At 38.9% G+C, this 14278-nt stretch overlaps 1 protein-coding gene across 1 annotated transcript in view; it reads left to right on the top strand.

Annotated features, from left to right (window-relative positions):
* The window catches only part of DIRC2 (disrupted in renal carcinoma 2), a 45704-nt gene that overhangs the window by 24699 nt on the left and 6727 nt on the right, over positions 1 to 14278 (top strand). Inside the window, exons 5-6 of the mRNA XM_014940126.1 lie at positions 32 to 99; positions 5062 to 5189. Of these exons, the coding sequence (XP_014795612.1) occupies positions 32 to 99; positions 5062 to 5189 (196 nt within the window). The remainder of the gene's footprint in view (positions 1 to 31; positions 100 to 5061; positions 5190 to 14278) is intronic.

Below are 14278 nucleotides of genomic sequence, written 5' to 3'. Positions count from 1 at the left end.
GTCTTGTTTTGTTGTTTTTTTTTCCTGTCAGGTAGATGCAGGCTGGATTGGATTTTGGTCTATAGTTGGAGGTTGTGTTGTTGGCATAGCAATGGCAAGGTAGGAATAATTACATGTCCTTCTTCATCTCTTCCAACTGTGATTGTCATTTAGCTTATTGTCTTAATAACATAAGTTGTTTTCTCTCATCTTCTATGTACTTGAAATGGAAAAAACATAGTTCTGGGCTTACGATGTATTTTTTGTAAAGCAGTGATTTTTATATTCCATGTTAGTTGGTTGCTGGGGGTTGAGAACTCCACGTGTGTACCTCAATTTGGCAAGCCATACTCTTATTCCTGACAAGTGCTTCCTGTATGCTGCTTTTAAACACAGTCCTTGTGAATTCATCTGCCTGGTATGAGGAAGAACCAATTGTAGAACATTTGGAAAGCATTGAGGAAATTAATGTCTGCCTTCTCCCATCAACGCTTTTGGGCATACTGATTCCCAAAGGGATATTGAGAATGTAGCGCAAGCAGCCTACCCTCAATTACATTACATTCCTCAACAGAGAAATTAGTCTGGACCTGTTTTGGCCAAGTTGCTGATTCTTAGATGGCCTAACTATTTTTTTGGCTATACTGCTATGGGTAGTATGGTTGTACCTACACTTTATAAATATCGAGAGACAGCTCTCTGGCCATCATGAATGCTGAGGACACGGGGAGCGGAAAGCAAGGACTGGATTGCCCTCCCAAAAGGCTGCTGCTTTTTCTTCACTGAGGTTCTATTTTTATTTAAAAAAAAAAAGAAAAAAGGGGGGGAGAGAGAAAAAAAAATCTTTTATGAGGTACTCAAGCAGTGAGTTTATAAAACTGATTAAAACCAGCCACATGTTCCCCTTGCATCTGGTGGGTATCAAAGCATTGTCCTGGCTTCTCTATGTCCACTCTTTAGACTCCAGTTCTGCAAAGAGTTTAGCACAAGTGCAAAGTCTGTCATCACTGCAGTCATTGTGGGATTGTGGAAAGAGGCATCTTTTAGGATGGAAATTGAAGCTCTCTTTTTTTTTGCTTGTTGTGCATCATCAGAGTACACAATGCATAAAGAAATGTGAAGTTTCGCATCCTGACATTTTGCAGGCTGCCTAGCAACTGCGACGGAGGGAGAGGAAAAAACTCCTGACCCAGAGGAAAAAAAACCTAGTGCTTCCCTCCCGTCTGCTCCAGATGCAGGCCAAAGGATTTAATCTATTGAAACCAGGTTCACACCATGATTTCCTCTAAAAAGAGTTACTTTTGATTAGCTAAGGTCAGATACTATATTTTGTCTCTAAGATAAGTAGATGTTTAAAATCAGCTGCTGTAAATGAGACAGGTGCCATAGCAGGTTACACGCTGAAGCAGATAGCGTGCCAGTTTAATCCCTCTCATCGTGGGTTAATTTTTCATATATTTTCGACATTTCAATATTAGAGGGGCGCCCTTAGCAGCTCACTTAACTTTGTTAGTAGAGAATCTGCTGACTCAATGCCAGCATGCAAATCTCAATCTTTATGGTAGATTAATTTATTTAATATATTGCCTGGGTTAAGTTTCAGGAAATGCTGACAGTCTCTTTAACTGCTTTAAAATTGCTTTCAAACCTTGTTGAATACCAGTATTTTGTAGCATTCAGAGATTTGCTTTTTGAGTAAATTAAAAAAATACCAACAGTCAGCCTCCAAATATGTCTTTCTAACTTGGGCGATACCCAGTTCAAATGGTAGGGTTTGCACACAGAAAGGGAGGGAGGAGGTGATTTGTCACTCCTGATGGATGACTCTCTCTCCTAGGCCCATTCAGCATTTATCTGTGTAGGGTTGAATCAATGACGAGTCTGACTGTAATCTGCTGAAAGTTGTAATTAGGAAAATTAAGTAATGATTCTTGTCAAGGCTGACAAGTTGATGTATTTCAGTGTCAGAACCATGAGTTGCCAAGCAAGCAGCTCTCTCCCTTAACCACCTTCATCAAGAAGCTGTTGGGTTTTGTTTTAGGGATTTTTTTTCTGATTTTTTTTCTGCTAATTTATCAAAGCAAAATTGGTGCACTTTAGGAATTTGCTCCTTCCATTTTTGTCAATGCAGATTCTATCATTTAGAACTATAACAATGTGAGCCTTGCCCTGAAGCATTTGGTCCTGAACATCACAGTGGGTGTTAAATCATCTATATTTAAAGTAATGCTCAGTTTGGAAATTTGTTTATCTATCTCATTTTCAAAATGGTGCAAGTTTTCCTCAGCACAATACATAAATCCTCCTGCTCTCCACCCACTCCTGTCCCGATAGCCCTGAACTTAGATATGTTTAGGTAATTTGTGTGATGCATTTTTATAATTGAAAAGCCTGGGCTATTTTGGGTAGCTGGCAGGTGCTGTACCCTTTGCTGGCAGCTTTCAAATGATACTGGTTTGAAGGAAAGCCATGTCAAAGAGCGACATTCATATCATTGCATGGAAACATAAATCTATTCCCTTGTCTCAGATTTTTATTTTTTTTAATTATTTTTTTGCCACATTTGCTAATGATCGTGGGTATTTCTGAGGTTTTGTCTTCCATGGCTCTGTTTTTCTTCCTGCTTTTAACCTGCAGTGTAGTCAAAATGCTGAAACTTTATGACACGGTGATAATTTCCTTAGCAACAGACAGTGCTGTCAGCAATGCAGGTTTGTGATTTTAACTGCAGGTTCCAGCCCAGGGCTGGATTTGCTGGGTGGCAGGAGACTGTTACCAGCATTAGGCTTGAAGGTCTGGGTCAGCATACACCTTCTGCCCTGGTGTGCCTGCTTTTTTAGCAGCTGCAAACATCCCCTTGCGTGCTAGATGATGGAGGAGGATTTAAACAGAACAGAGGGTTTTGAGAGCAGATACTGGGGTCAGAGGATAAAATTAATTTCTCATTTTCTGATTGAAACAAGTATTATGAGAAGTTGACTAGATTTACAGTCCTGTAACTAGACAAGAAGCAGAAGTCCCTCCATTATCAAGTTCAGGCTAGTTTGCTGTGTCATTTTTTCCCATTATTTCTGTTGCTGGCTGAATTGAGTAGCTGCATAAACCTTTCTGTTTGTATTTGTCCCTTCTGGGGTCCTGTGATGTCTGAGAGCTCCTTGGAGCACACAGCTACCCCTGATACCCCAAATGGGATCTTGGTGTCAGAAAGAATTGCAGCTGCTCAGTAAAGGTAGATATTTACTCCCCTTAACTATCTTGAATGGTTTAGCTGCATATCATCCTCCCATCCCCACATATCCCTGGTGGTAGGATAGAGATGGAGGACCCCCTGGAGATCCCTTCCAGAGCTGTTGTCTGTGGATGTCCCTCCCTGAAAGCTGGTATTCCTCATCCTGTGTTTTATTAGATGGGATACATATGTAGCTGCTCTTGCCTGTGAGGAGAGGGAATAGTGATGTTTACTGGCAGGCAAAGTGAGGAGTCCCTGTGGAAGACATCTAAAGTTTGCACTTTGAGATGCTTCTGAGAAGCTTTTAAAATTGCTGATTTTGACCCCAGTGATCTCAAAGAATAATTAAAGAAACTGGCAAACCACTGAGAGGAGGTGATCCTGATTGCTGGATTTGGATTGTCAGAAAAAAACAAGAGTAGCAGCTAACCTCTGACTGTTAGAGATTAATGCATAAGCCACTTGAACACTGCAGTCATAAACTTTTAAGATTATATGCAGCATTGATCTTCCTCTACTGCTTATTGAATTACTCAGTGCTAAATTCAATGTGGAATTGGAGCACGGGAAGAATCAAAATAAGAGGAAAGAAGTGGGGGTGTGTTTTCGTTTGTTTGGTTTTTTGGATTTTTTTGATTGATTTACGTGTACATCTCTTATGGTGTATGCAGAGCTAGGTTTCCTGCTTCTCAAAATGTTGGTAGCATTATCTGTTTTATCAAATAAGCTATGTGTTGTCTGCCTGCAAAGTGGTCTTTGGAAGGGGGAGAGGAAGCAGTTAGCTGACAGACAAGGCAGATCTTCATGGACCAACCTGGGTGGATTGTGCTGCCTAACCGAGGTGGGAGGCTATGAGGACAGAAAACGTTCTTTAGACATGCATACCTAACCCATCTGCCCTAAAATCACATCTCCTAAGCAGAAGATTATAGAAAATTACTAGTGGATAAATGGCATTGCCTTTTCTAATATATCTTCTTTAGTAGCTGTGTTGAAATCCCTTTTGAAAAGAGCAGATGTACTGATAATTATGCCATGTGAGCTCTGCTCAAATTCATTCTGTCTCCTTGAAAGAAAAAATAAAAAAGATGAAAAAAGCAATTGTACCATCGGGTGGTATAAAGATCGTATTTGCCTCTGTGGGGCTGTCCTTCCTCTGACTGTCAGTGGGGCATGTGTGTAGGAGAGGAGATGCACCAAGCTCTTGGTTTCTGGAACATTTCAACCCAAAAGGGCTACCAGCCATGAGTGCCTGTGTAAGGAGTTCCTCCTTTGCCTAAGCCACACAGAGCTTCATCACCGATGCATCCGAGGGGTCAGAAGCTGTTCCATGTCATCTTCGATCTAGGGATTCTGGTATTTGGAGTTCTGTCGTTTCCCACAGGATTGAGTCTTGACACTTAACTCTGTCTTGAATGAAATGCAGCAGCTTCCTCACATGCTAATTGAGCCATGTGTCTGCCAAGGGAGACTGGCAAACGCTGGCAAAACAGCGATGTAAGTACTGGTGTGATGATGTGTCCAACAAACGCAGAAGAAAAAAAAACCCAAACCCTTCCTGTATACCAAGTGTTTTCAATTGATGCCTTGAGAATTGTTCTGCTTTGGTTGTTATTTTGTAACAGTTAAAAAAATCCATGGCTATTCTTCTTGACAGCAAGAAATATCACCATTCTATATTCTAAAAAAAAAAAAATGCGCTTTTTTTTATATTTCTGAAAATGGGAAATTTTAAAATTGTTTTTATAGTCACCAAAATGTTTAATGAGTATACGCTGAATTACTGTCAAGCCTCACATTTAAATAATAGAAAATCAGCATTTGTACTGCTCTAATCTGTGCTTTTATTTCAGATTTGCAGATTTTATCAGGGGCATGCTGAAGTTCATACTGCTGCTGCTTTTATCTGGAGCAACGTTAGCATCAACCTGGTTCACTCTCACCTGTCTAACTAGTGTCACTCATCTGCCTTTAACCACAGGTATCGACAATGATTTTAATTCCTATTATTTATAATTGGTATTGCGGGCAAGTATTTACAGTCTTAATACAACTATATTATAACCTGGTTTGATATCTTTAGCAATACAATAGTTTTAAAAGACAAGAAAAAATTTAGAAAACCTACTGAATCTGAAGTCTCTTTACCAGCTTTGACTAACACCATAAAAAAGATTAAAAACTAACAAATCCCAATAATAAGAACCCAGGATATGCATTTAAAATTGATTTTGGGACCGGGTGTTTTACTGTTTTGAGTGTTTTGGAATAACAGAGGTGAGAAATAAATGGAGAAAAAACCAGATGAATAGGAGTAGCATTGCGTATGAGAAATAGTGACATGTCTGGGAATTTAGGGATTTGAAACTTACATTAGTTATTGGAAACACGTGGTGCAGTTCAATCCAAGGTGACCCATAGCATTTTCAGGCATCTAAATCTATCCCTGCGCTGTGCCGTCCTGCCTGCAGGTTCAGGGAACTCTTCCAGCTGTAATTACCTCAGCCCGTGCCTCAAAAAGATGGGAAAAAAGCTGTTGTCAGGAGTGGGGAAGAGCTCAGAGGTCTCCTCGAGCTGCCAGCGAGCTGTACCCTTAGTTGAAAATTAACATTGCTTTGTTCTTAAAAAACCTGTCCTTCACCAAAGGATTGTGAATCTGCACCAAAGGATTAATCCACTTGTCATTCCAAGACTTTCAGCGGAGTAATGAGTAACAGTAAAACTTAGCCATTCAAATTTTAAACAGGTATTTATTTATTAAAGAATTCTGTAAATCCATTAAAGTGCCATCTTTGTTATAGACAAGTTTATGCATTATAGGAGAAATGAAAATTGATTTATTTCCATTTTTGATAAATAGTTTGGTGTGGAGAGTAGTATATAAAATCCTGTTTTACTCAAATAAAATTGGCGTTTCAGTAAGTGTCCTTGGTGCATTGCATATGGGATAACTATAAACTAAAGTGGGTGCAGGAAATTAAAATACATGATCAGTTCAGGAGAAACATCATCTGGACGGATAGGTCAAATTTGTGATTTATCTTGAAATTTCAACTTTTTGAAAAAAAAATCTGTTTAAATGAAACGTAATTTAATCAATAAATCAAATTGCATTGTACCAAATGACTACACTTTTCCATCAGATCTAAAATAAATGCAATAAAAGCTTATTTCTTGTGCTTGCCTGCTTCATCACTACAAGCCTGCAGTAATGTAAATTTTTACAGTAGCTCTATCCTCTGAATTGATGCAACAAGCCAAACACATAAATGTCCCTTCAAGTCTATGCATAAGAATGAAGCAGAGAGGTTTCAAGAGGTGAAAGTCATTACATATGTACTCACCAATGAGCCAAAACAAAACCGATGGAGCTCTGATGGAGATTTTATTTTTTTTCTGAAGAGCTCAGCATGCAACATAGGTTCTAGAAGAATTATTTCTTGTTTATAGCATGTAGGTGCATTATGGTAGGTTTATTATTTTAATTTTTTTTGGAAAGGTGATCCTGTACTGTCAGGACATACTGTCAGGACGTAAAAGTAACGGAGGTATTTGGGGTTTGATATAAATTCTCCTAAACTAACATCCCTTGATAAAAATCTATGGATTGGGCTGCTTTTATCATGCAGTTACTGCATCTTTTAAAATGGATTATTCCTTGGATTGAGTTGTAAATTATGTTTTAGAGTTTTCTGTCTGTGCTGTTCTTATAGATGACACCGTAAATGTTGAACCCTTTTCTCTAAAACACAAGCTTGTTTTGAATAGAAATGCTAGCAATTTGGTGCATTCCTCTAAAAAAGGCAATCTAAAGCATCAGGGCCTAATGTGCAGCCACCATATAAGATCTCTTTTTTCTTCTCTGGCATAGTGCTTAAACTTCGCGGATAGGTTGTGGGGGTTTCATATCAGCCTTTTCTCATTAAAGTTCATATAAAATAGATGTAGTGTGCCTGTTCAATTTAGATCCTTGTATACAGAAAAGCAGTGGTATGTCTTCATGAAATACGCTGTTATGGATGAAAACACACAAGCTATTTAAGCTAATTTATAGGACTTCATGCTAGATTATTCCTCAATGTAATGATGCAATATGATGATGACCTCTGCATTCCACAGTAATTGGGAGAAACGGAACATTTGAATTGATTTAGATGAACTTTTTTTTTTTTCTTCTTTTAATTAAAAGTTTGAAATGTAGAGTATGTAAGAGTATAAACGTAGGAGGTCAAATGCAGGCTGTTGGCTGGCAGCTTTGGGAAGTGATTTTGAGGTAGCTGGTGAAGGTGGAAGTCACTCTGCATGTTCAGTGGGTCAGTGTTGACAGTGGACTTCCGTTTAGTTATTCTCTGTGTGTTTTTGTAGAGCCAGAAGACATGCAAAATAAAAGCAGCCATCATTGAGGTTTGGGGGTTTTTGTAGTAGAGGTCCATGTGACGCTTTGTATCCCAGAGCTTCTTTGCAGGCATGGCTGAACACCTCCTGCAAAGCAGGCGTGGTTGTGTTATTTGAGGCAAACAGTGTTTGATGTTGCCAGAAGGTTAGTAGGCTCCTCAATTTCTTCCTGTCCCATGGCAAAGAGCACCAGTGTTAGGCCTGGCAGTGCTACAGAGCCAGTGGTGGATCTCCGTCAATGCTTTCAGCCTCATTCAAATGCTGAGGCAGAGCAAGTAGGGTTCAAAACGAACTGGTACAGAAACTTATTTATGGGGGTGTATGTTTGATCTTACAAGGAGGTTTTCCCTTCCAACTATCTAGCTCCCATTTTGTGAGGGGCTTTCTCCTCGTCTCTTGCCCTGCCTCTGATGTTTTTTCTCTTGAGCAAGTCAGACTTTGTCCTACAAAACCACAGGTGTTGTCATCTTCAGCAATACCTGGAAACTGCTAAAATATCCATAGGACCTGATGGACTGCGGGTACAGTTAAAAAGGAGCTCTTCCATGAGACAGGACAGTCCATTCTGATGAGGAAGCAGGACACCTCGTGGGAGTCTTTCTGCTGGCCCAGGTGGGCTTCAGCCTAGAGATGAAGGCTGGTTAGAGAACATCGTCATCCTCCTCATCTCACCTGACAGCTGCATGATCCACCTAATAGAGTTTGCATCCATAGGTAGACCTTTCCAGTGGTTTCCCCAGGTCCAAAAATAGTCTTTTCCTTTAGCATGTGGATATTGTGTGGCCAACATGCTTGTTCCCCTCTTCTGAAAACCCTCTGCTGTCTCTGACCTGGTCTCCAGAGTAAGCACTCTGGTGGGTACATTGGCATGGAAGTAGGCTTTTGAAATGCTAAAAAGGTGAGGAAGTTTGGCCAATTATTCACCCTAAAGGAAAGGGAAGAAAATCTCTACAGATTTGTCTTTACAAAGCAAACAAACCACCCCCCCACCCCCCCTTTTAATCAGTATTCTCTGTAGCAGTTGTAGTAATGTCTGGTTTAAATATTGGAGGAGGAATTGTAGTTGGAAAAATGGTCACAGCAAAATGTTTTTTTTCCTGCACTTGTTTGTATAATATTCTCCTAATTCCTTGTAAATAGGCACGACATCATTTAAAGATTCCTACAGAATGTAATTACTTAGAATGGAGACCTTTAATGCAGATATTAAAAATCAATGATTGCCTTGTGTTTTCTTTAAATGATACTGTTTAGCATTGTTTGTGTTGTGTAATGCCTGCATTGCTCTGCATTATCATAATGTGCTCCTTTTTTCCTCCTGCCACAGAACAAGACAAGTTTTCTGTCATTTGCTGACTTCTTAATGTAGCTCCAAAAGATTTTATAAGAAGTGTATTTGGAGTCATGCATATGAACTATAACTGCCAGTGAGGGGCAAAAAAAGAAGGCAAGGCAATAATGATATAGTGCCATCACAGCTACTATATCATCTATCTAAAACACCTCTTATCAGCTAATCACAGCTCTTAAAAACCCTTGATTCTGGAATCAGTTTATATTTTAAGCAAGCTTGAATTTTCTTTTAAGAAATTTTAATTCTAATTTATGTTATTTGCATTCTTCAGCAGGTTTCAAAGACAATTTTGTGTACACATTGCGCATTAAAATAGTTTTCTCTATTGATTTCCCAATGCAGCTGCCGATCTGTTTCTCTGTGCCAAGTCCATTGTTAGTTTGCTTTGTACTGAACTTCATTATGTGAATTTATGTACAATGGGATACTTTGACCCAAAATAATTGTGTAAGGCATTGTAATGCCAGTTTCAGTATCTTGCCACTTTGTATTGCTGGTAGTATCTCTGGATACAAATACTAGCATTTTCCAGAAATTGATATGCAAAGCTGGTTGCTCACAGCTCAAATTGAATGTTTTCAGCATAGCATATCAAGAATATTCTAATATTTATGAGCACATTCAGCAGAATTTTGCTTTACAAAATCTTTTCTAGTGCTGCATGGCATATGCTCTGAATACAGTGGCAACTCCATGACTTGATGACTATATTGAAGTTAAGCAGTCTACACTTTATTTTCAGGTTCAACAGATTGAACATTAAAAACACATCTGTCTCCCTGTCCACATCTACAAAGCATGGTATTGAAAAAGAGAGATGTTAATTATTTAATACTAATTGTTTTATTCTTTGAGTGTAATTTCTTTACTCTAAACAAGACGTGCTTGATAAGAATGAGGTAGGGGGACCCAGAGGATAAAACAGTGGCCTGAAAACATTTCTTCTAGTTTCAGCATTAACCTGCTTATGGCTCTGGGCAAATCATGACCCACGTTTCTGTTGTACTTTTCCCACTCATAAGAAAGGAATAATGACCTTTATCTTTGTGAAGGCTTCTGTAAATCCACAGATAGAAAAGTGCTGAAAGAACTCATTTAAGGGTTTTATTTAAAAACCCCAGTGTTAAATAGTGTACAATGCTTAAAATTTGGGAGGAGCATTTCAGGGATGAATATCTATTAATCTGGCCACTTCAAATACCCATGAATAGCAAGCCTCAAATATCATATGATTTCCAGTTTCATTTATTTTTCTTTTTTCTTCTTTTTCTTTTTTTTTTTGAGGCTCACTCACTCATTTCTAAACTTTTTAGTTCTCCAAAGTGAATGCTCTGCTTTCAAAGTGAGTTCCACTTGCTTTTCTCTTGGGAAGTATATAGAATAAATCCAATTTGATCAGATTTTTGGTTACTTTCATAACTATATCATGAGATCAGAATTTGATTAGCATGTGCTGGAATGGAAATCCAGGCAATGAAACGTTCTGATGTTATAAATGTACACTACAGGGACATCCTCTTTCTATTGTGTTTTTTGTTCCTGTGACTGAATTACAGTAAAAATTACTGTCTTACCTTGAGGGAGTCACATTTCTCATGGAAAAATTAAGGGGGACTACTTCTGTGACTATTTTTACCATGGCCAGTAGCAGGAATTAAATTATATGGAAGTTTCATTCCACTTTAACAGACTTTATAGAGTTTGATAGAACTATCTTTGAATTGTTCAAAGTATTCTTGGAGATACTGAAGTCAATGAAGCGTACATCCACATGAGGCATTATCCTTTCATTTTGGTGTTTGGGAGGTTGTTTTAATGGGCAATAACAAAATGCCCTGGATCTTTTCAGTTTTCACTTTAAATTTTATGCTGCACCCAAAAGAACATGCTCAGTTGTATTTACTTTCCTGTTTATCCATATGAAATTTGTACGCGTCTTGGCTCAGTTTGTCTGACAAGAGAACTGTTACAAAATGTACAGAGTTCAAGAGTTTCTGGCAGAGGACTTTGGAAGAAGATGCTGTACCACCTGCTTGCGCTTGATATTGCTCTAAGAGTATCTGCAGAAAATATTTTTTTTTTTTTTTTTTTAAAGAAATAGTAATATTTCATATTCTTTGTTAAAAATCAGCCAAGATTTGTGTGCCAGCGGGCCGATCAGTGGAGGTCCTTCCATCAATTTCATTTGGGTTTGGATCAGGCTCTGTAGTTATAAATTTAGTGATGGTGTAATTTAAAAGTAAATTGCTAAACATGTTGCAGAACATCCTGGGAAGTTCCGGGAACTCGTTTGGATGTCAGAGATACTCAAGACTCCTTCTGCTGTGTTGTAAGCTCATCTGGGGACACCAAGTGCACGCTGTCATTTAAATCACATCCCTCTTTGAATTACTAATTTATTTTTTTTTCTAAGGTTTGGGGGTTTTTTTGGCATAAACTTTTGCTTATGTTTGTGGCTGCGGGAAAAGAAAGTTTCTTTCTGGAATACGGGCATGTATTTGCCACCCTGTAGCTGAAGACAGGGGACAAGGGGAAACAGTTTTAAATTGGAAGAAAAAAGATTCAGATTAGATATCAGGAAGAAATTTTTTACTATGAGGGTGGTGAGACGCTGGAACAGGTTGCCCAGGGAAGCTGTGGATACCCCATCCCTGGAGGTGTTCAAGGCCGGGCTGGATGTGGCCTTGAGCAACCTGGTCTGGTGGGAGGTGTCCCTGCCCATGGCAGGGGGGTTGGAACTCGATGATCTTTGAGGTCCCTTCCAACCCAAACCATTCTATGATTCTAAGACCTGCAAGGGATAAGAAGCCAGAAAGAAACGTAACTTCTTACTGCTTTTTCTCCTTTTTGTGCTAAGCGCCTGGGTCACCACCAGTGCCTGGTTGGTACCTTACTTCATCTAACTGGTAACATCCCTAGTGCTGTTATCGAGGGTCGTTTCATTCCTTGCTTCCATCCTGGCCAGGAGGAGGAGGATGAGCACCGGGGGAGTAGCATGGGTTGCCTCACACCTCAAGCATGAACATGACATGAGGAAGCCAAGCCTGGGCCTCCTGCTGTGGCAGATCCACGCCAGTTCTCTGCAGCAGCTGTGCTTGGGGTGGGCGTTTCGCCTTTCCTGCTCTTTTTGTGGTGGCCAACCTGTGAAATAGCTGCTTAATTCACATGAGCATCTTTAAAACGTTACATTAATCAAAGCGGTTTAAAAAAACCCAGCCCAGTTCCATTATTTATTGATGTTCACAACTGTCACTTGTCTTGGGTACACGACTTTGTGCATATCTTCCTAGGCAGATAAGTCCCTTTCCTAAGAAAAAGTGATCTTTTTTTTATACTAACAGCATGACACGCTTCCCCAGGGTATGCCTCTCCGAGCTGGTTTGTCCTTGCTAGGCTTTAGGACATAATGTTAGCTCCTTGGTAAATCATCTCTTTCCCTTTATTTTCTTTTATCAGCAGTTCGTATCCTTATATTCATTTCCAATGACTGTCATCAAGATTGTCTTAATTGAAAAAACATTCGCTGTAACTTTAGCAGCTGTTCTTCTACATTATAAAATCATGGTAATTGTTTGTGTTTGTTCAATGCAAGGTCGCTGTAATGGAAAGTAAATGGTCTCTGTTAATAGGTGGCATTCTCCCTGCTCCAGTGTCTTGTTGCCCATGAGCTGGAATATGAGGCGTGCTACTTAGTGTGTGAAGTAAAAGACAAAGAACACTTTTGAACTCTTATTTAACTTTTCCATAGAACTCGTTTTCCTGAAACTGCATGTCTTATCTTTGACTTTCTATCTAGGTGACCAATTGCATTTGTGACTTATGAATCAAAAGTTAATTGAATAAGCTTATTTGTATAGCGCTCAGGAAGACCCTGGATGATTTACAAAAACATGAAAGAAAAATATATATTTCCCTATCACTACGGTATGTACCCATTAAGGGAGCACTCTGTAGGCTTTCAGATGTGTACACCTCTGTCGTGGTTTGGGCTGGACTGTCCTCAACCCTCCTTCACATTGAGAGCATCTTTTTGAGGTTTACCTCAAGCTGTCATTTCCATCAAATCTTAGAATTTAAAGTGGCATCTACTGGTTGCTATATTCTTACCTGTCCTTTTGCCTTGCCATTTCCTCTTACTGGTTTCCAAATATATGTGTACATATACATATACCTTGTTTTATAAGTATTCCCTGTGACTTCAGCAGAGGTTTTGCTGTTGGTATTCAGCAGGCAGTTTTTGGTGTGCACACATGAAGTAGGTTGTACTTTGGAGTGAAACAAAAAGCTAATGCTAAAGCTGCTTTTTTCAGTGTAGTATGGAAGTGAGAGTTGTGTGCTGATGGGTGTATTTTCTAAATGTATGACTAAAGCAAGCCGTAGCGACAAGGAAATATAAGGGTGTATTTTTTAAAGTACAGAATTATTGTGCTTGCTTGCTTACGGTCTGGTCTTATTAATACATTTTAGTAAGTGATGAGCAATGATTTAATTCAACTAGCATATTTTAAACTATCAAATTTATTTTGAGGGCTTCTGTTTGTTTTATGGAAACGTTTGCATCTACCGTATTGACTAAAATTTGAAGTCTGGATCTTTTAAATGGCTGCTAATCTTAGATGCATATTTTTGCCTTCACCTCAAGTGAATCTAAGTTTCTGGAAATTACATGTCTAGAGATGGTCTCTATTCAGAGGTACATGATTCCCGTTTCCTGGCTGTTACTGTTTATAGAAGTGGTTTCATTCTTCCTGCAGAGGTGTTGCTTCTGGTGCTCTCTGTGTGCAGCACCAACTTTGGGGAAAGTTCTGGAATTTTTCTGTAGAAGTTACAAGTAGTTGTCTATAGATTATCTTTATTGAGTGCAGTGGAGGGGCAGGTGTTCATTTGTCTTGAGATATAGTTCTATTTCATTTATGTGTTGGGTTCTCAAAGCCAACGCAAAAATACCAAATTCAATGCTCGGATTTGCTGGCTACACCTGATAGCAGTTAGAGCAAAATGCAGTTGTGTTTGAGGTAAACAGGATTTCAAAGACAAGTTCATTAAATTTTAAGTACCAGTGAGGACTTGCAGCAAAACTCTATGGATCTTGTAACTGTGGGATCAATTCTTCGGTGTTAGCTAGAAGAGCCCATTAGGAGGAGCATCCTAATACTGGTTTGTTTTTTTCCTTTCTCTCTGAGAACTCTTGAACATACCTGGCTTCCATTTATTTTACTTTTATTCTGCAGTTTATAATAAGAGAATTTGAGAATTGAAAAAGTTATTGTGGTTTATTTGTGGGGGGTTTTTCTTTCTTTTTTTTTTTTTTTTTTTTTTTT

The sequence above is a fragment of the Calidris pugnax genome, unplaced genomic scaffold (genome assembly GCF_001431845.1).
Source record: "Calidris pugnax isolate Ruff unplaced genomic scaffold, ASM143184v1 scaffold21, whole genome shotgun sequence".
Taxonomy (NCBI): Eukaryota; Metazoa; Chordata; class Aves; order Charadriiformes; family Scolopacidae; genus Calidris; species Calidris pugnax.
Note: the sequence above shows the minus strand (reverse complement) of the source record. Positions and strands in the feature narration are given on the sequence as shown.